The 22,448-nt window shown below is 36.0% G+C and overlaps 2 protein-coding genes across 5 annotated transcripts in view; one reads left to right on the top strand and one right to left on the bottom strand.

The window, feature by feature from the left end:
• Positions 1-15,176, top strand: part of LOC139106572 (atrial natriuretic peptide-converting enzyme) — a 65,654-nt gene extending 50,478 nt beyond the window's left edge. For all 4 annotated transcript variants that reach the window (XM_070663455.1, XM_070663454.1, XM_070663456.1 and 1 more), the window contains 10 exons: positions 152-350; positions 815-967; positions 3,700-4,005; positions 4,170-4,311; positions 4,438-4,610; positions 4,711-4,897; positions 5,089-5,242; positions 5,403-5,526; positions 5,859-6,010; positions 6,179-15,176. In XM_070663455.1, the coding sequence (XP_070519556.1) occupies positions 152-350; positions 815-967; positions 3,700-4,005; positions 4,170-4,311; positions 4,438-4,610; positions 4,711-4,897; positions 5,089-5,242; positions 5,403-5,526; positions 5,859-6,010; positions 6,179-6,376 (1,788 nt within the window). In that variant the 3' untranslated portion in view covers positions 6,377-15,176. The remainder of the gene's footprint in view (positions 1-151; positions 351-814; positions 968-3,699; positions 4,006-4,169; positions 4,312-4,437; positions 4,611-4,710; positions 4,898-5,088; positions 5,243-5,402; positions 5,527-5,858; positions 6,011-6,178) is intronic.
• A 113-nt stretch (positions 15,177-15,289) lies between these two features.
• On the bottom strand, positions 15,290-20,659 carry Ube2g1 (ubiquitin-conjugating enzyme E2G 1 (UBC7 homolog, yeast)). Its single transcript, XM_070663471.1, has 6 exons — positions 20,503-20,659; positions 18,493-18,872; positions 18,262-18,384; positions 15,693-18,151; positions 15,572-15,607; positions 15,290-15,497 (listed from the first exon to the last, which is right to left on the bottom strand). Exons 1-3 carry the CDS (start codon positions 20,546-20,548, stop codon positions 18,304-18,306), a joined length of 507 nt encoding a protein of 168 aa, XP_070519572.1. The 5' UTR covers positions 20,549-20,659; the 3' UTR covers positions 15,290-15,497; positions 15,572-15,607; positions 15,693-18,151; positions 18,262-18,303.
• Between the last annotated feature and the right edge of the window lie 1,789 nt (positions 20,660-22,448).

The following is a 22,448-nucleotide window of genomic DNA, read 5'->3' on the forward strand; positions in this document are numbered from 1 at the left end:
CGCCGCATTTGTAGCTTTGTATATTGATTCGAAGCCGCTCGAGATACAATTAAAAAAATTATTTTTCGTCAATTAATTTATTATTCCGTTGCACTTCTACGTTTATTCAATAATCTTGGATTTTGAGTTCAGATTTTCGTTTAATTCGCAGATTCCGTACAACTACACTGTGTTTCCAAATTACATGGGCAATTTTGGACAGCGGGAGGCCCAGCGCGAGCTGGATCTTTACGACTCAGTCGTTGACGTCAGATGTTACGAATTGGCTCCTCTATTCTTGTGCAGCGTTTTCGTACCGAAATGTGGTCTTCGAGGTCGCGTAGTACGTCCATGTCGCAGTCTTTGCTTTCGTAAGTATAAATTACTTGTCGCTCATTATTCAATTAGAGTACGTCTCATTATTTAAATAGAGTACGTCTTATAAGTGATGATTTTAATTTAACAATCATATCTAGCATTCTGCAATGCTAATACACGTTCAAGTCTCCTTATCGCTTTTATCTAGTATAATTTGTTTCCGTTGAAATTTGAGGCAATACGTAATATGTCGTTATTGTTTAACAAGCCGTAAATTGTAAGGCCTAATAGATGCATTAATGGTAATATTGGTTAATACGCGTGACTTAATAGCGTTTGATTGCACTATTCAACGTGTAAACTGTTCAATGTGTAGTACAGCAAAATCCATATATTGGATTGTGCGCCGCTGAACCGTCATATTTCCCTAAGCCTCGAATAACGCAAGCTAGTTGGTATTCCAGTCTTAATCGGATGACAAATTTTTTTTTCCCTTCCCCCCCGTGATCAATTACAGAAACCAAAAGGCGGTGCGGGTTTTTCCTAAAAGTTTTCGGCCTGACTCTCCCGGATTATTTGGAGTGCGACCTCTTCCCGGAGAATCCGAATTCCGACGAGTGTATCGGACACCATGAGGTGATCGAGGTGTCAAGAAAAGCCGAGAAACCGGGTAAGTGATATTAAATTCGACATCTTTACCATTTAAATTATATTTTATATCATTGCCGCGCAGCTTACTTTATTGCGATTTTTTCTTTCTTTTTTTTTCTTCTTTTTTTTTCTTATTTTATTTTTAATGTGTCTGTCACTTTTCTAATATTATTATTATTAAACATATAAAGCTACGAAACAATTTCAGATTAAAATTAATAAGACGTGAATAGGTATTTTATATTAAAATAAATTCTTATTATTATTAAATTTATCTTGCTCGGAATGCCGACGAAATTAAATGGCGTTTATCATTATGCACCAACGTTGAGATTCCGTAGTACAATACGGTTTTGTGCACCGCGCCGACTTTACGCGAAATATCGCGGGGCGCAATATTATTTATGAGTTTTCTGTCCTTTTGTTCTACACCGAAATATAGGAAGTGACCACAAAACGGAACTAATTGTTGATTAACTTGATGTCCATTGTTCATCTTTCCTTTGGTATCTCGGACTCCGATGCTTGGTATTTCTCTTCCTTTGTCTTTCTCTCGCGTTTATATTCTATTTCCTATTATCGTTTGACTTTCTCTCATGAAATTTCCTGAACCCAATCGATCGCCGGTCTGCCCTTCGAAACTTTCCCTCCTCTGAACGTTTAATATTATTTTGGGCTATCGGTATTACAACAGAATCTGTCACTTATTAAAACCAGAAATCAATTAAGACAAGTAATTTAAGATATAATTAAAATGTTTTATAGATAATTATAATGAATACAGTATTTTATCCTTATTCATTTTTTAAATTAATAACTACGTAAAGGGATTATATACACATCAATTTTTTTTTTCTTTTTTCTTTTTTTTTTATATTTGAAGTTTAATATAACACAACGAAAGGGATATACGAAGAAGCTCTTTTAAGTAATATTACTAATAATAAATAAGGACGATAATGCGATTACTCGCAACGATTAATTTCACTGCGAGCAGCAAGCTGTCTGCGATAAAAAGAGAATTTAAATAGGCGTTATTATTTCTTTATTTCTATAAAGTAGTTTGACTTTTTTTTTTTTTTACGAATAACGTGGCGCGAGTATTTGATAACTGGCATAAAGACGAGAGTACCTATTATAGAAGGTGAATTTAAAAGATAGTCACGTGCACGTCATATGCATAACGAATGCGACAACGACGTTTAAAATCTCGTGAAATGGTTCGCGCGCCGAGAGAAGAGAGAATTAAACGACCGTGCACGCGCGCGCTGCAATTTCCAAAGCAAATATTACGTAAATCGCGGCGACAGGCGCGGTGACAGGATTGATCGGAAGTACTCATCCCACGTCTCGCGAATTTAATTCGCGACTGGGCGGGATCGCGCCGGCCGATAAAGAGAGGGAAAAGAGAGAGGATCCATTCGCGTCCACGGTTAATTAAGATTGAATTGCGCTGTAATTACAAAGTCCACTCGATCGGTCGAATTTCAACGCTACTCGCGTAGATTTCGAGGACGAAATTTTCCCCACGATTTCCCCGGTCCGCATTTTTCTTCCAACGCCTCGGCCGGGCTCTGCCTTACGACGACTCTCGGCTCGATTTTCCTCCCGATTTTGTTAACACCCCCCCCCGAGCGTAATTCCATTAGCGATCCGGGCGCGTTGCCGATCGCGCTCGCGCAGCATCGGAGGCTTCGCCGGTTTAATGAAGTTTAGCAATATTCGGCTGCGGAATCTCTCAAATATGCCAGTCGCAAGCGAACGCCGGGATTCTTGAGATTATTCGGACGTGAGCTCGGTGGTATCGATGTTCACCGAACGGAGACGTAGCCTTCGCCGTGAAGGAGTTTTCGTACGATCGTCCGGGACCGCCACGTAGAGAATCGAAAGGCCCAGCGCATCCCGCGCAGCGGTTTAATTACGAAAGGGCCTTAGGTGCGCCGGCACCCTAGTATGTACGCGTACGTGTTCGCACGCGCTGAGCTATATCGCGACTTTGTGTACCCGGGCTATCGCATGTGTCGCCGCTGATGGAATCTTAATTGCAAAATCCATATTAAACTATCGTACGACGGGCCATCTGCGGCGGCGAGCGGCTTTATTGAGTCGCGCTTGATGCACGTGTACATATCGCGCCGAGCTCATACATGTGCGAAAGTATCGAGCCGCGAGAGAGGGATCGATTCCTGTCTATCGTCGGGGAAAGCGTATTATGAAAGATAGGACGTCACGACGGAGAATGCCGATGACGTTAATATCCGCGGTGAACGCAATACGTCTTTACAATTTCTGACGTTATCTGCCGATCGGGATATTGCTATCGTACATTTTCATGTTTCTTTCTCGGAGTAGGGTAATCGTTGAGGATCGGTTGTTTTAGTTTCTTGATAAATTTGTCGATCAGGCGAACACGCGTTTGTTTCTATTTATTAATATAGATGGAAATTTAGATGGAGAGATAACGATATAGACGCAAGATTGCCTGACGGATAAATTTGCCAAAAAGTCGGAAGAATTTTTTCTGATTGAAGGAAATAATTAATTATAATTAAGGATATGCAGCATACATTGCGAAAATAATATATATGAAATTATGTGAACAACAATGTGGGCAAATTTATAATTAAGTTTACAAGCCTACATTTGCTGTTGACACAATTTGATATATCACTTTATTTTCCAGTGTAGATTATATTACGTCAATTGCTAGAAAGCATGTGATCTCCATTCTGCTATGATTCGTTTATACAGTGTGCACCAGTGGTTTTCAGTGCGATGGCACAAGGTGCATTCCGTTCGATTGGCGATGCGACGGTCATCTCGATTGCTCGGATCACAGCGACGAGATCGGATGCGGCAACTGCAATTCCAGCACGCTCTCCTCGATGTCCGAATCGGTGTCCTCTGTGTTCGGCAAGATAATTAAGGGCCCGTCGACCAAAAGTATCCTTTCCACCAAGTCCTCGTTGCACTGCGGCGAAAGAAGATGCATGTCGGCTAGTCATATCTGCGACGGAGTCATGGATTGTCCTTGGGGACAGGACGAGCGATATTGCCGTAAGTAATTAATTCGAAGCACGGAAATATTTATATTAACAAGAATAATAGGAGTTTATTTAAGAGAATATTAATTTTGTCGATTTAATAACAGTGTTAACAAAACGGCATCTTTAAGAAAAAAGGTATGCGATACATTCGTTTTATTGCAACTTGTCTTTTAGTGAAATTGAGCCAGAGGAACGGTGACATCGGCGAGGGTCGTTTAGAAGTTTATCATGCTGAAATGGGTAAATTTATGCCGGCATGTATCTCACATTGGAATTCAACGTCGTCGCGAGAGGTTTGCGCAATGTTGGGATATACGTAAGTTATCTTTCCTGACACGCTGTTTGAATCTTTATTTTTTTTTCTTTAATGCGTAAAATATAAATGTTGCCTGTAATGGTCAAAGCGCTTATAAGTATCGAACTGACATGATTCGATTTTCAGAGCCTCGAGCGGATATAAGTTGATCAATAACAACTTGACAGGAAGTGAGCCAAGAAATACCACCATACCGCCGGGATACCATAACGAAAGTCTTAATTTGCTAAAACAATTTCAAACATGTATCAAGGATCGAGAAGTTTATCCCACGGTTAAACTTACTTGCGTCGAATATGGTAAATTATCGGAAAAGTAGATAAGAGAACTCGTGGATTACAAATTTCTAAAGTTTTCTCAAAGTTTCTCTACGATGCGTGATGATCGATTCTGTTACAGATTGTGGCCGCAGAGGTTCCGCACACGAAAACGTGAGAGTAAAGCGAATAGTGGGTGGCGTGGAGTCAACCCCTGGTGATTGGCCGTTTCTTGCAGCCCTTCTCGGCGGTCCAGAACAAATTTTTTACTGCGCTGGAGTCCTTATTGCTGATCAATGGGTGTTGACCGCGTCTCATTGCGTTGGGAAGTAAGTAATTCGCGGGGAATTTTGCAAATTTTTAATATTCATAAATTTCTTACATTTATTACACGCAAATGGATTATTAATAGAAATACCTTTTGAGCAAGGAATTGTTATGAATCATTAATTAATTAATTAGCAACATTTAATAAAAAATTTTTTGTGTAAATTATTTATGTGCACGTTGACATTTTCAGTCATTCAGATGTGTCCGGTTGGACAATACAACTTGGCATTACCAGGAGACTTTCTCACACTTATCTCGGTCAAAAAATGAAAGTGAAAAGAGTCATACCTCACCCGTATTACAATTTGGGTGCTGCTTATGACAACGATGTCGCATTGTTTCAAGTAAATACATTTTTATATTGATTATATTATTGTGCAAAACATTTGAATATCCAGTGATTTATATTGCGATAACATTAAAGTTTTTGTTTAAATTTGTTTAAACATAACGATTGAAACTTATCTCTTTATGCATTATTATTATTTTATACTTGTAATGCAGCTTGAGAGGCGAGTTCAGTACCACGAACATCTTAGACCAGTCTGCTTACCAACTGCTGACACTAATCTTGAACCCAATACTAATTGTACCATTATTGGATGGGGCAAGAAAAACGACAGCGAGTGTAAGCATTAATCATATATGAAAAAAAAGTTACTTTCAAGTATTTACTGCTAACATTAATTCGTAACATGCGCAAATAAATCACAATACTTAAGGCCGGTTGATTCAAGTTGTTGGTAACTTTACTTGTGAGATAATATTTTATATGTCTTAATTTATTTGGAAAAAGAAATAAAGATAGACGCAAGTTTGCACAAAAATTGTTGATATACATATAATTATATAAAATGGTTTATCAAGATCTTTGTTATCAAAAGTATGAAAAGTAATGAAAAATATATCTTTTTTTTTTGCATAATATTGTGTGATTATTATCTTGTTGCTTAATTGCAGCCTCTGAATATGAGCCAGCCGTGAATGAAGTTGTAGTTCCTATTGTGCCTCGACAACTTTGCAATCTGTGGCTTATAGGACATAAAGATTTGAACGTAACCGATGGGATGATCTGCGCTGGCTACGAGAGCGGAGGAAAGGATTCATGCCAAGTAAACTATTCATTTTTTATTTATCTTGAACATTGCGTTTACAAGATATCATTAATAATAAAATACTAAATTTATCTTTGAAAAATACATTGAACTTTTTGCTACTGTAATTCTTTATTATGGAAGTAAAAATTTAAAACGGACATGTATCATTAATTTATCTTTAAGGGCGATTCTGGAGGACCTCTACTGTGTCAGAACAAAGATAACAGATGGTTTGTCGGAGGAATTGTTAGCTGGGGCATATATTGTGCTCATCCAAAACTGCCTGGAGTCTACGCTTACGTACCTAAATATGTAACGTGGATTCATAAAGAAATGTCTAAGTACTCCGAGTATAACGACAGAAATAATGGAAAAACGTAAGCTACCAAATTGAACAATATATTCGATGTGAAATCTGATAACATCGAAGCAAATTGACCGAAAATGAAAGATACAACACGAAGTAACATGAAAAGTAGGTTCGGATTTTCGCACTTTTATCTAACAATACATATTCGAAGAACAAGAAATTGATATCGAAGACAATAATGAGTTCCCGATTTGCTGATACGCGCTTAGCGAGTCCTGTATGCTCAATCAAAGGATAGTATTTTATATATACTTTGTGCGGCTTTGAACAAAGAAAAGAAGGCTGAGAGTATTAATACAGATCGTTGATCCCATTCTTTGAGATTAGCAGACACAGGAAAACGGCACAAGATGACAAAAGTTACTGATAATCATAGACATTCGCTGAGAGATGCTGGATGACGAATACTAACGTAATTGAATCTTTCCTCAAACGATAAGATTAATCCAATTAAGTCTACTGATCGCAGGAAAACTATTTTTTCTCACATTACGAACAGATAATTGTAGAAAAATCGGATGCCATCGTAATTTTTAGTCATAGTTTGTTCAGACAATATAAAATTTCATCACTGCACGATTTTTCGTAAAAAAGTTTTACGATAAGCCATTCAAACAAGGAAACTGTGAGATAATCGGAAACATATAAGATATTTTACTTTATAAATGAAGCTATATACGAATGCCGAGGATATTTACGATACATAAGTTCAAATAATATGCCATTTTCTAGGAAATTACTAGGTAAAAGGGACGACAAAAATGCTGATGTATGTACTTTTGGTACTTACTGAAATAGGAAGAATTGACGATTAATGCACAAAACGAAAATCCACGCATGTGATGCGATAAAAAATATTTTATATGAGCCACTAAGTGGTTGAAACCCTTGATCTATAGGGTGTGCGTTTAACGGCTTTTAATGATGTGAGCCATTTGCGTGGGAAAGTATGTACTTTAAACGTTTTGTTAACACACTTTATCAAGGCGAAACAACTTAATAAGATATTTTTTTTATGTAATATTTATTACATTTTAGTGAATAGAAATTAATTATAATATTTATTACATATTTTGTTAAAACGCGAATAATTTGGCTTACACTTTTTGTATTACTATTCTGCTCAAATAACTTATACATTTGTATGTACATTAAGAAGCAGATATGGCATTTGCCGCGGCGAGCGGCGACGGCGGCTGGCGTATGTGATTTCCCCCTCTCTCGGCCGCCGAGTGCGGGGAGGTGTAGTACGCCGCGTTCTCCCTCAGTCCTCTGTGACCGGTGCTCCGCAACACATCTACGCGCGCGCTTCGTGTGAGATTCGACGCACATCACGCCAAGATCACGTACGCTAGCCGTCGTCGCAGCACCACGAACGCCATTCCTGACGGTGAGTGTACATACAGCAATCATAGAAAATCTGTGATTTACAAACCTCATACAAATCTTTATACAAATAGAGAAGGATTATAAACGTTTGTTTTTTTTTTTTTAATAGTCTTTTCGTTAATATATCGTACATTTCTATTAAAATTTAAAGAAATCAAATGCTTTCCGATGGTTTGTGATATGCACAGTGCTACACAGAGATCTTAATATTATCAGAAGTTATATAATTTATCACGTACTATTAAGACAAAGAAAACGTATGTGCTAAAGGAAGCACATTATATATACATATAATTGATAAACGGTATTTTTGTAAAAGAAAGTTAAGCGCACACCCGCGATATAAAATATCGTACACGTACTGCATAAAATGCATTAGTGTACCGTCGCGTGAATATTTTAAATAATGCGCATACAAAGAGACAATATATCCTAAGAAATAAAAGAAATGTCTATATGCTTGTCGATGTAAATGCATTCAGAGTATCTACTGTAATAGCCACGCTTGTTGTAAAGGCGGGTGCTAAGCAAGGTTACGTTAGAGATCTTTCAATGAGTTTCGGCAATCGAATATCAAATTTCAATTGTCTCAACATTTGTGATCCTTTCAGTACATTTCGGACACCTGCTCATCTTTTTGAAAAATTAAAAAGAAAAAAAAAGATTACTACAAAAGAGACGAGTTTGATTAAGTTTTTCATTGAAGTTTTAAAGTCGAGTCAGAGTTGGAAACTTAGTCCAAAGAATTTCCGAGCGTTTAGCAATCGATTGTGTCTCTTGAACAGAACAACTTAGTATAAATGTCGTATAAATATTGTAATCTCATCGGTCAAGCTTAATCTTTATTGGCGCGACTCTTATTGAAGGATCTCAAAGCTACATAATTGCATGTATAAACGTAGACGTAACCGGGATGTCGTTGTATATTGTATATTTTTTTTATCGTGGTGACGTGATAAATTCTGGAATCACACAACTCGACACCGTGAATGTACATTCACGCGTGTGAACACTCGAAATCTAGTATTATGACGAGAATATTGATGTACGTACGAATTGAAGATGACAGAACTGCCACGACAAATGTAGCAACGTGTATCTTTATTCTATGTGTCACTGCAAACGCTACTCGAAAAACAGCATTGCAGTCTAAACTCAATTTATCATTGGCATTTACGTAATTTTATCTTTTAGGTTTATCGTTTAATTAGTGTCGTTTATTTCACAGAAATATCCGATGTTGAAGAATCGTCAATGCTAGGCTGAGCTAACGAAAAGCTAACGAATTAAATAAGAAAATTAATCTTGCTTTCCTTGCTATATATTCTTTGAACACAACGCGTTTAATGTGTAGTAGAAATTCTTTCTGTATACAACGTACAGAACTAGAATTGTTAATATTAATGCAATCTGTTAACAAAATTAACGAGATATATGCTGAGTTTATTATGAACAATATTAATGTTGTAAACGTTTTTTAATTGGCTATTGTTGCCAATTTTGTGAACGAAACGTAAATTAAGATTAAAAGAATTTAACATGAATACATGCTCAGCCTGCTGTATTTCAATCAAAGTATTCGTACGTACATCAGGTATAAATACTATGTGTAAGTTGTTATACATACGCAATATGATGTTTACAGTGTAAAGTATTTAAAAGATAGAAGCTTGTAGAATAAGGTGTTCGTAGCGCTGTTACTTGATAGACGTAAGAAACATGTTGACTGAATTCTAGGGACAATACTCTGCACCAGCACTTTTTTGACCTGCACTAAGGAAATCGTTTTTCAATGAGTATACTTTGTACGAGGTATATCGTTTAGAAGCCTTACTAATTGACTTAGACTTTTTCTAAGCAGTAAGACGAACAGTATTGTTGGCCACGACAGCTCGTATTTTTCTGGCTCAATTTGTTTGCAAGTGATCTTTTTTCCCTTCGCTTCTTTCTATCTATTTTTCCTCCGAAACTTCCTTCATCATTTACGATAAAAACGAACGCAACGTATTTTTTCCACCGCGTTTTAATAAAATAATTAAGATTCTGCGTATATTGTTTATAAAACACGTAAAATAAATAATATTTGATAATTATGTTTCTAAATAAAAAGAGAATATTTTTTGTGACGCATAAAAATTTATGCGAGAATAGAAAATTTATATTTATTAAACTTAAAAGTAATTTTCAAATATTATTTAAAGATAAAGCTACTCGTTTATTGCTGTGTCTCAATCATCTCAAAATGACTATCTCTCAGGCAGAAATTTTCAGACAATAAGAAAAGGAACTTGGACAATAATGGTCTTCCTTAGTATCCAGACAACAGTTTAGTTGTAAAAATGGATTATATATATTTAATTAACCGACAATACTGTGTGAGCAGACAATAAATAGAATTAGGAAATGTTCCACGATGGACAATAAACTATTTATTAAGGATTACGTTAAGGAATTACGTATAAATTTAGGATATACGAAAGTGATTAGCTAATAAATAGGATGTATGTAATTAAATAGTAAATTAATATTATATCTCTTATAATGTAATAGTGTATTACAATCGAGAACTTTATTATTTCTTGCAGTATAAAGAGTATTTCTTTACGCGTTTCGCATTTACATTATAAAGTATTTTGACATGGTAGATATATACATATTATATACATTATACATACATATATATTGCTTTCACATATATATTCGAAAACAATTAAGAATTAGACAATCAGGAATGGTGGTACATTATTTTTATAATCGTCTGTTGTATCTTATTAAGTAGTAAATAAGCTTTTTGCAATCATTTCCGTTACATTATCGCGCTAAGTTGAAAGACAGTAACTGCCAAGTAAAACGTCTCCAATATTTTTATACTATATTTAGACTTACATAGATTCGTTCTTTATTTTTGTTACATCTTAACTCGATAATTACTATTTTTATCTTATTGCATTGCACAAAGTATATCGTTTTTTATTGTATTATATATGTACATTATCTTATTGTTAAATTGTTAAACTTATTTCGTTTATATATCGTGAGCAATTATGTTTTTTGTATGTACTATGTTGCGTTATTAGCGTTTTATAGAGACATAAATTTTTCTTTAACCGCAGACGCGTGAACAGAATATTGTGATGAAATATAAAGTCAATGGTTTACATAGGTGTATACAGATACAGTCAGATAATAATAAAATAAGTGTATAGTAATTATTGTACGTAATTGAAGGAAAAATTAGCATAAGATTTTATAGTTACATATTAATATTTTAACAAAACAAAAAGAAATTAAATTTGACTATAAAAATTTAATTAGGTATTAAATATAAAATATTATTTTTATCATTTATGTTTTAGTGCCAAATTAAATATAGCAGAAATTTAATTCAGACGGTTTCTAAATAACGACATATTTAAATTACGATTAAATCTTATCTTATTGTTAAAATGATGTTAAAATTTACGTGCAATATTTGTTACATTTGTTTTATATACTGTTTTCGAGTAAGTTGTATCACGTAATGAAAGTAAGTTCGCGCAAAGTATCACGGTTATAATTAGCGAGCTTTTCAACGATTACTTTTGCACTTCTCTCGTTTGCCGAGAAGATGTACGTAGTTTCCTAAAATAGAAAAGAAAATCTTCTATACTTCTTCACATGCTTGAGTAAATTGATTCTAAAAACCAATTCTTTGCTCGTACTTGAGATTTAAAGGAGGGTTGCGCACAAAATACAGGTATCTTTTGCTCTTTCGCGCGAGAACGTATTCTTAAAAAAAAAGAAAAAAAAAGAAAAAGAGAAAAAAAATACTATACGAAGATAACTACTCCTGTGAAGTCAATGTTGAATAGTAAGATAGTGTAAAAGATATACGTACTGTATACATAAATCGTCGCAAGTTGTTGCACAAAAATTAGTATTAATACGGAGGTCACACGCGCTCCGTTACTTGTCATAAGTGCGTTCCCAGCAAATATAAAATATTTCTGCGATATTCTGTGTTTGCAGAGTTTCCATTAAGCTTGATTACTTTTTAATTGAACGAATCGGAAACGAAACAAATGTGCGTGATTAATGAGAGAAGCATGTTGCCTCAGTGTCGAGTGAAAAAGTACAGATATATTAATTAGTAAGTAATCGAATGAGCACGTTGTCAAGTAAATGCATTCAAGTGCTTGGGCTTGCTGTCTCTGTGTCTGTGTTTCCGATTCGACTATTATTGGCTTTAGAAAATCGTTTTAGATAAGGAAGAAAGAAAGTCAAAAGCCTATACGTATACAAATGTCGTATGTATGGAGTTGCAGGGAACTTTGGCTGATAAAGTCACGTTGTACTTCATATTTTCTGTGAAAAATGGATATCCGACCTTTTGCGTTGTGATAAAAAAGAAAAATGCATTTAGGAATACTTTACGTTTAATTGAATATTTTAAGATTTCGGTAAATAGTAGCTTTATTTCAACTTACGCTTGGCACAAGTTATTTTTATAAAGAACTGTTTCGTCATTACATTTTTCACTACTACTAATAAAGCATACGATATTTTTTACAAATACATGCGATTGATATAAATAATTGTTAAGTATTTAAAATCTAATACTTAGCTGTTATATATTGTCGCATAAAATATAATCATTAAAGTGTTATATATACATATATGTATTACGAAGTGCTCCTAAAATGCTATTCATATAGCAAAGTGTTATTCTTAAAGGCACGTTAGCATTATAGCAACGTAATTAACTTTACGTAAATACTTTTACGCTGTTTCGCCCCACGTTTTATTCAATCAAATCAAAAGGTATTACGCGTGTAATTTAAATCTTTGCATCTATGCATTTTTAAATCTTAAAAGACATAAACAAGAAAAGGATGCAAAAGAGAGAGACAGATATAATAAAACTGAAATATTGTACAGATAAAAAAAAAAGAAGTTTCTATAATTAATTTTTGCAAGCTCAAATATTTTAACTTTAGCTTGCTTCGATTAAATGACTCAAGGCAGATGACAAAGCGAATACAACGTGGGGATCTTGAATGTGATCGCTTGTTTGTGCTCGGCACAAATCCTAATTGTACAATCAGTGGTCGACGATACGTGTAATTACACGCGTGGTGGTTGCGCGCACACAAATACACGTAAATACATTACATTAAAACACGCGCTGACGCATGCGAGATTAATATAGCGGATGAAGAAAGGGTATTTGCACACTCCGTCGTTATTCGGTGTGATTTTATACAGAGAAAGAAGGAAACGTTACCTCTTTACTATGCGCTGACAATATAGCAGCTGCGTCCCGGCAAACGCAAAATATTCCAGCGATATTCTGCGTTTGCTGGGATGATATAAGACACTTCGATAAAAGTACTTTGCGACGATTTTCGACGCCCGTATAAATTACTATCGCGTAACGTTGTCGTTAAGAACAGGCGGGTTGTGCAACTCATTTCTGTTTGTTCGCTCGTAATCAACCATTGTGCGCAACTAGTTCTATACATAGCGAACGTTGCGTGTAGCGTTAAATAACTAAGCTGATATTTGTATGTTGAATATATACCTGACGTCGGCTATAAATGTAGGTACGTTTACACGTCGTATATCGCTGTGATTAATATATAGACCTAGGTGGTGTTGTACGTTAGACTAATTAATGTGAAACAAGAAGGGCAGCATTGTCGATTGTTGCACGTGCACACGCAACTGCATTTTCCTCCGGAGGGCAGCATCCGTAGTCGTACGTTTGCAATTTTACATTTTCAACGAGACATTCCAAACATGTAAAACTTAAAGCTATTCGGAAGGTCCGTTCTTTCTGCAATACTATCATCGACGCCCTCCGATTACACAACAATGATTGTTATTCAGTAAAGGTTTCATTGATTCACGAGCTTCGCAAGCGCTGTATACAATGATCGTAAGCTCGCAGTCCGCAAATTTTCTCCTTTTACACATCAGCCGGTAATAATTTTCCGTAACCAACGCATTTGTTGTAATTCGCCATCAATGTTCACTGATGTTTCACTGCGCGCGATCAACTTAACGCTAAAATGTACTGTAAGAGATAACGATATTGTCTCGAAGTTATTTTTGAATTGCTGATTATTTAGATGTAATTTTAATTGGTTTGTACGAGATGAATCATTATTTATTAGAGACTGCTCGCTGGAGGAATACAAGTATTACGATCTTCGATAGAAAATTTATTGATTTATCTTTTACGTCGTATGTGTTATTAATTATGTTACTTTTATAAAGTTAGTCGTCTCGTTTCTTTTTTTTTTTTATTAATTTGATACAAAACAATATTGAACGTCAAGATGACTTCGAGATAATAGTAGAATCAACGCTTGCACTGCCTTTCCTATTCATTAGTGTAATATCAAATATGAAGGTCTCTCTAGCATGGTCACTATGAAATATTATTGCGTACACGTGCATATCGCTGTTAATTATTTGTGATTTTTGAGAGAGAGAGAAAGATAGAGAGATTAAAGAAAAGATGATGTTAGTTGAACTCACTCTTGCTGGTCGAGAGTTGTAGTCTAGCAGGATATTCAACAAGGCATATACAACAAGTTATCCAGGTAATATCGTGATTATTATAAAGGGAACTTACAGGATCATATTTATAGCAGCGCGCAAGTAAATTTAAAAATTAATTTCTTTCTTTATGCATTTATTTGATACTTAAACTAACGTAACCAATCGTTAGTGTTTTTTATTAATATTTTATTTGTAAGTTTTGATTATATGTTACTTTTGTTTTAAATTACTAAAAAAAAAAATCTAATATACTTATATTTTATATTAAAAATAAAAAAAACTGATTAAAAATATTTATTACTGCAATATTATGTATAATCATCAAAATTGCGCGACTACATAAGTGCATATGCCTGTTTGTTCACATATTTTTGCAGATTGGCTAAAAACAGAATATTTTCGATATAGAGGATATAAATAAAAGAGTACAAAATAATAATTATCAGCAATAATATTAACGTTGAAAGACATATCTGGTCATATCTACAAAAGATAATAATTAATTTTCCGAAACCGATGAGACGTTGGTATTTTATAATTTAAAAGGTTTTGATAGCTCTCGATGAATGATAAAGCATTTTTTCGAGTGCAATCTGCAAAAATAAAGAAAAACACATAGAGCATCGTTTTGTGCACGAGAATTATATTGTGAGTTCATAAATGCAAGTCGGATTGGTACAAAAATATTGTATGAAAAAGTCTATAAATATTATACGAAGTACACTCACATACACACACATTTGTACACATTAATAATTAATAGTGTGTTGTAAGATGATATTATTATATACGCAGCCAGAAGATATATGATGAATATTGATATATGATATATTTATGGACAATTCGTGTTGGCAAATAAATTATGTATTAACAGTATATATGTGTATACCTCACTATTTAACATTTTTTAATTTTTTATTTATATATTATACTTGAAACGTTAGCCATGAAATGTTTAATTAATTATTAAATAAAACAGAATACTGATGTATGTACGCATATATAATTTATTGTGCATTTTGAAAACGTAATTAATATTTAACATAATCATTTATATTTTATCTTTTGAAATATGTACATTATTATTTAAACTAATTCTTGATAATGTTTTACTTTTTATTGCAGCCTTTCTTTTAATTCTTCGGTCATCAGGTTTATTTCAGCTTTATTTTATGACGAATGCAGTTATTATCCAGCCTTAAATATAATATTTTCATTAATATTTTCATACTGATAGCATTTTTTAATTTTATACTCATGTTAATACTTACAATAAGGCCAGCTACTTTACCTGCTGCTTTCTTAATCTAAAAATAGACGTTGTTTTTTTTATATTTCGAAAAAAGTCTTATTAAACATTTAATTATATAAAGTTAATTAACTGACGCTTACCCAGCTCCAAAAATTTGCTTCAGCTTCAGCCATTGCCTCGGCATCGGCTTCAGCATTAGCTTCAGCTACCGCTGTATTCATCATCGCCGTAATAAAAATTACAGCAAAAAGTAATATTGAATATGATACCTTCATCTTAAAGCTTAAAAAGTATGTATCAATTTGTATACTTACGATTTTTCATTATTTGAGGCGTTTATATAGCGCAAGAACACTATTAAAATTGTTTTTATAGTTCTAGTATCAAATACTTAAATTTTTTATAGTAATTCATAGATATATTTAACATGTAAACATAAACAATTTCATAAAAAAAAAGTTATCAAAATGTTTCTGATTATATGCTATGTTCAACAAATGATAAAATAATCGCCACGTACATTGAAGATTAAACTATATTTTCGAAAGATAAACTTATATGAGTAAAAGTGACATAAATTTGAATGTTGAAACCGAAATGTTCTTAAAGATTAAATGAACATTTTCTTTTGCTGGTGAATGTTGAATACGAATTAAAATTTCATTGTATCGTATAATTAGTATAAATACAATTATTTAGAAGATAGCAATTATCACAAATCATAATATAAAGGTAACGTATTTAGAAATGATGCAGAAGTACCACGAGTGTACTCTGTTTTTTTTCTGCATGTGTATCTCCGAACTCGTAATTAATTACATTAATTTATTATTATCTATACACTAATCTTTGATAAGAATACGATACCGGAAGAAAATCAAGATAACAGCCATTGGCACGATGAATTTCTTAGCTACCGACGTGGCACAAAGTAGCAACTACACTTATGATTGCAAATTATTTATTTTTTCGATTTGTGTTACCGTCTATCGTCCGATTCGTCTGACAATGTAATGTGTTACATTTAATAATCAATTTGTTATTTAATGAGCATTAAATTTTGGACGAAAGATATATTAAAAAATATAATATACTGGAGAAAACATAAAACGATAGATTGCAGAAACCGTAACATTTAGAGAATTATTCGTCATTATAATTAACACTCCCGCGGAAAATGTGACAACTGGGATGTATTTATTATTAATCAATTAATTAATATTAATAATATTAATAACAAATAAAGCTTACGATGCGAACGACCGCTTTCCACAGACACAAATCGAATACACTGCATACAAGCGCATCACATCGGAAGTTCGAATTAAATTGAATTTAACAGTCGGAGGATTAAATATTTTTTATATGTTTCTCGGCAAAATGCAGTTATCAACATTTGATTTAATAAAAAATATTTCGTACGTAAAGTCTATAATAAAAGTTGTTTTAACGAGTACGAATAAGAATGGAAGAAATTAAATTGTAATAAAAATATACATATCTTACCATTGTCGTGAGCTCTCGCAGAAAAAATGCGACAAATAATAAATGAAAACGGATGAGATAGATCAGGTGTAATGCAAGACAGACATAGTTTCAATGTCTAAAGTTTTAATTGACAATATGAAATAATGTATAACCAGATCAAATTATACGAATTTCAAACTTAAGTCGAACGAATTTCCTATATACGGAAAGAATTATTTCAATTTCAATAATAATGATAAAGAACCGCAAGTTTACTTTGTAAGGAAAGCGCCGTTACTCTGCACACGAGTTTAAGAGTGAATACCATACCATACCATATACATATATGTTACGTTACGAGCACTAACTGTAATTATTGATACATTAACAATAATATTATCATTATTATCACTTGAATTAGAATTAATTATTTTGGCAACTTACGGTTCGATGGAAATTTAATATACATTTTACATTACCGCGACGTGTACGTACGGCTTCAATTGTTCTCACCGCAATATCATATCGAGTCGTATGCAGTCCATTCTCAATCTTAGTTGAGACATTTTATAAGATTGTTGCATGTGTCCCGTCTTTTGACGTTGTAAAAAAATTTATTTATACATATATATATTTATGAAAGTAAGAAAATATGAAACGACACACTAAGGAATTGTTATTGAGAGAGATAAAAGTAAACATATCATTTTAAATTACAAGCTCCGTTCAAAAGGGGCTCAGGATCTTTCTTGAGCGTGGGAAGGTCAGGGGAGAGTTAAGATTTTTTATAAGAACTATTAATATTAAGGTAATAATCATACAGAGATGATACTTTTTTGCTTTATGTATACGTGTAAATTAATTTTCTTTAGCTGTTTATTATGTAAAAGGTGGATTGCGTGTGTATCTCCTTTATGTTCTTCGTCTCGATGGGTTCGGATCGTACGTCAGTGGCGGTGATTTAATAAACATGATAGAGCAGCGTGAGTTTTTCTCTCGCGTTCACACACGCTCTGTCTTGCTTTCTCTCTCTGCATAAGGATGGGTCAGGCTTATTCCGTTTTTAGTGGCACTGTTATCCGTTAGCTTTATGCTGAGCATCGGTATCTTTCTTACAGTGCTTACGGCTTCCCTAAATTAACGTAACGAATAAATGAGTTGTTCATAATTTTGCTATTTTTTCATCAATGCGGTTAATATACAATACGAGATAAATTTAACAATTATTTTTTACCAACTTACCAGAATTAAATAAGTCTTTCCATTTGAATATTTGTTCATCCCCTACAAACACTCTTCTTGGCTTTTTCTCACGCACCTCGCCACCTTTCTTTTAAATTCCGTATAACTTTCTCTCCACTCTTTCTATAATACAAAGGAAAAAAAGAAAATAAATTATTAAAGTAAAGAAGAATGAGATACAGACAACAGAAACGTATGCAAAAATATATTTTCTATGATGCAAACACTTACGGCAGCATCCACATTAGCAGGGCTTTCATCGTTAGGATCTGCGAGCATACTAATAACACTTATCAGGATAGTTTCGACTGTGTGAACTGGTAACCACCGCTCGGACGCTTTCTCATATCCCCATTTGTCATCACCGGGTTCATGTAATATCGATATACACACATCTCCATTTTTGTCGATGTTTGGATGCCATATTTCAGTTATAAATTTCATTCGTGGTGGCCTAAGTGGATATTCTTTTGGAAACTGTAAATGTGCTTTGAAGAAACCACCTTCGTATAATGTATCCGGAGGTCCAATAATGAGTACTTCCCACCGATATATGTCATTGTCGTCTATGAGGCCTGCAGAAAACCCTTCTACCGGGTTTTTATTTAATTCTGCAAAAAAAAAAGAACGTAAAATAATTAGAGATAAAAATTAAATTGACCGAAGAAAAATACTGTTAGCCCATCCCCTCCAGAAAAAACATCCCCTAGACTCATTAATTAATTTAATCGAGACTTAAGAAAAACTTAAAAAACGAGTACCGTTCGGTTTCAAGCAAATAAAAATAATCAATTTAATCAATAATTAATTTAACCAATAATTACGATAAAACTGTCAAATATTTGCGACTAAGCAGCAGGTGAAATAGAAGATTAGTCACATCATCAAAGTCTAGGTTATGTTTCCCATCGAGTAGTGTAACGCTTATAATTAAAAAAAAAAAAAAAAAAAAATTAAAAAAAGGGGGAAAAGAGCAGGTCGGCTCCGCGTGCGAGGACGGTCGCGCGCGTGTGTGCACGTGCTCGCGGCATGTGTATGTATCGATTCAGCGGGGACGAAGATGGAACGGACGCGCGGCGTATAGGTTAAGGTTCGCCCATGCGAGATCGCCGCCGCACAGAAGCCGTGCGGTGAGTCAGCGCGACGTGCTCCAAGCGAAGGAGACGAGGCACGAGGTTACTGGACGCGACGGTCTTCTCTTTCTCTCTCTTTCTCTCGCGCGCGCACGCAGCGCGACTCCGTCCTACGTCGCACAAAGAGAAGCGAAACTGCGAGTATTTCTCGTGGCGTCGATCTCGTCTGGAACAGGGGAGCATGGCCCGAAGGCGGGTGACCTTCGATGGTCGTTGCACGGAGCGCTTTTGCCTCGCTCCTTCATTCTCTCCTCTTTCTCTTTCTTTCCTGCCTCCTCTCGCATTCTCTATCTTTCTCTCTCGCTCGCGCTCGTCCCTATCTGCGCGCCGTCTCTCCCGTTTTCCTTCTTTTTTTTTACAATTTCTCTTTTATTTGCCCTCTGACGCGCCTCCGCGCGATGGCTTTTTTTTTTTAATTTTATTTTTTTTTTATTATTCATCCCGTTGCTCGCTCGCGACAACGTGCACGAGCAGTACGCAGCAGTGACGCGCGTACGCTATAAATAACAAGGCCTGCAATTATTTTCGGGCACGAGGCGAGAGTGGCCTTCGCTCCCGACACCGACGTCGTCCTCGCGGAAGAACGGACCGCGTGCGACGGACCGGCACGTCTACGACGACGGGAAGGGACGAGATTGGGAACCGGCGCGAGGGGGAGCGGGAGGGAGAGGGAAAGAAGGGACAGAGAGACAAGTGGAGGTCGGTTTGGGGATTGCAGCGTGCCGCGGACGACGAGAGGGCGATGTAACGTCTCCGCCACCGCCGCCGTCGTCGCCGCCGCCGCCGCCGCATAGGTTAACGTTATTCACGGCGCGGCGTACACAGACTCCGCGGGCGAGAGAGCGTATTGATTTTCACGCCCCGTGCGCGCGGTCACCGGCTAAGACGACGAGTCCGGTACGACGAGGGTCGCCGCGATTCAGCGGCACCGTTACCGCCGACGGGGAAGGCCGCGATGCGGCCGAGGACGGCCGTCGGGTCTGCCGAGACACCACAGCGGCGAGTCCTTCGAAGAGCGCGAGTCACACGACTCGGATTCCTCGCACGGGTCCCGCGCTTCACGCCTCCGTCAAACGCACTTAACACTCGCACCGCGCTCACAATCTACCTGCTAATTGTTTCCGTAATAACAGCGCGGACTGTGGCTCTGACATTAATAAAAGTTCAATTAAATAAGACTAAGACTGAAAACAATCACTTTTGCTTGACTGGAAAGATGGCTAGGTACGGTCGCGGAAGCGGTCACTACGCATGCGCCACTGGCTAAACATATGTTCTTCCGTCTCGAGCGCTGCGCCGGTCTGATAAACCGTGCCAACGGTGCTGCGCCGAACGATAACCGCTGTAAGCTTCAAGTAGACGGGCTACGAATAAAGTCAATTACCGACGTTACCCACGGACAGGCTAGAAACGAACTATACGGTGAAAGGTAGATATGGCCACGGCAGCTAACGAACGCGACTTTAGCATCGTGCGCGTCGAGTTTAACATGTACCGCATGTATATACCGCGCCGGCCGGATTGCCGATGACTGATTTCTCTCCGTTCTCTCATCCCCTGCCTCTGCCGCCCAGGATTACGTACGCAAGCTGCTATCGCCGCAGAAAACGCCATATCTGATTTTCAACGTACTCGCGCGTCTTCTCCGTCGCGGCTCAAATTTTTAATCCGTTACGAGCGAGTGATTTTTTAAGAACTCGAAGATAAAGTGCGCGGGGAACATTTTATATCGCGACCCGTCTCATTCGCCGCTTACCGTAAATTCTTGGCGTCGTTCACTCCGCCGACGAGAATCGAAAGGTGAATTCGCTTTACGCTTCAGTCAGTTTTCTGCGTCGAGATCGTGAATTTAACGGACGGGAGTGTCGTGGACTATCTCGCGAGTGACTTGTGCGCGGAAGGATGGCTCGTCACGTCCCATCTGAGAGGATGAGCAGGCCCACCAGGAGGCATCATGCATCGGCGGAGCAACTCTTAGGTGAGAATTAATTCTTTAAATAAAATCTTTAATTAAAAAAAAAATTTACTTTTTTTCATTAACTTTATTAATTGATACACCGGCATCTCTACATTAATGTGTTTTATTTTATGTTACAGTCACCAGCAGAACTTTACAACTCCGCTGAAGCTCATGCAGATTGGTAAGTCGCATGACTTTTTTTCTTTGTAATTTGCAATCGGGTTTCTTGAACCGGCAACACATCGACGTAGATAGATCACTCAATTATAATGACGCGCACGAATTTAGACCTTTTAGAAAAAAAAAATACCGTACACGAAGCGTGCGCATGGGTTTGTTCCAGTAAAGAATAAAAATGCAGGAGGATCGACGGTTATGCATCTTTGCCTTCTCGGCAATTTCGCGCGGTTACATTCGAGGATTTATAGCCCGATTTCGATTCCATTTCGCGCCGCGGTTTGTTTACTTATTGGCATCCAGAATATGTGCACGGGCTGATGTTACGTCCAGGCTTGTATTGCTCGGATGCTATCATCTAGATTTATCTATTGTGCTATTGAGACGAGACGGCGAAATGGAGATGATCACGCAATGTGAAATTTAGACGTCTTTCCATAAATTAACATCAGCTAAAATATTCGAGAGTAATTACGATAATTTGTAAACTCTTTTTGCACCAATATATATTTTTATTGCATTTCGAGCTATATTTTTTAATAAATTAAATAGGTCATTAAAAGAAAAAAAAAAAAAAAGAATTAACTAGATCAAGTATCGTGAGGTTATTTAATTCGGCGAAATTACTATTGCATTAATTACAAAGTCGCTTCTGTTTCTCCAACGATTTAATTTATCGTTACGATACATCTTACCAATCAAGCGTGCATGAAAATTGTTATACAGTATCTTTCACCGGCAGGAACATTTCTATTACCATTATCGTTGCCTCTTAATTATTCCGACCGGCATTAGTATTTATCGCGCGCGATTAGGCCTTATATCGAATAATACAAAATTACGGTGATAAAAGATGGAAATCATTTTCAATCCCGTTGTATCACTGGATCGATAGGTCTGGCATATTGGCTTTATAA

The sequence above is a fragment of the Cardiocondyla obscurior genome, linkage group LG11 (assembly GCF_019399895.1).
Source record: "Cardiocondyla obscurior isolate alpha-2009 linkage group LG11, Cobs3.1, whole genome shotgun sequence".
NCBI lineage: Eukaryota > Metazoa > Arthropoda > Insecta > Hymenoptera > Formicidae > Cardiocondyla > Cardiocondyla obscurior.

Coding starts and splice junctions, on each gene's coding strand:
- Ube2g1 (XM_070663471.1), bottom strand. CDS start 20,548: ATGTCAGAGCCACAGTCCGCGCTGTTATTACGGAAACAATTAGCAG. Junction 18,873..20,502: donor ATTACGGAAACAATTAGCAG/GTAGATTGTGAG, acceptor TTTTTTTTGCAG/AATTAAATAAAAACCCGGTA. Junction 18,385..18,492: donor CTGCTAATGTGGATGCTGCC/GTAAGTGTTTGC, acceptor TTTGTATTATAG/AAAGAGTGGAGAGAAAGTTA.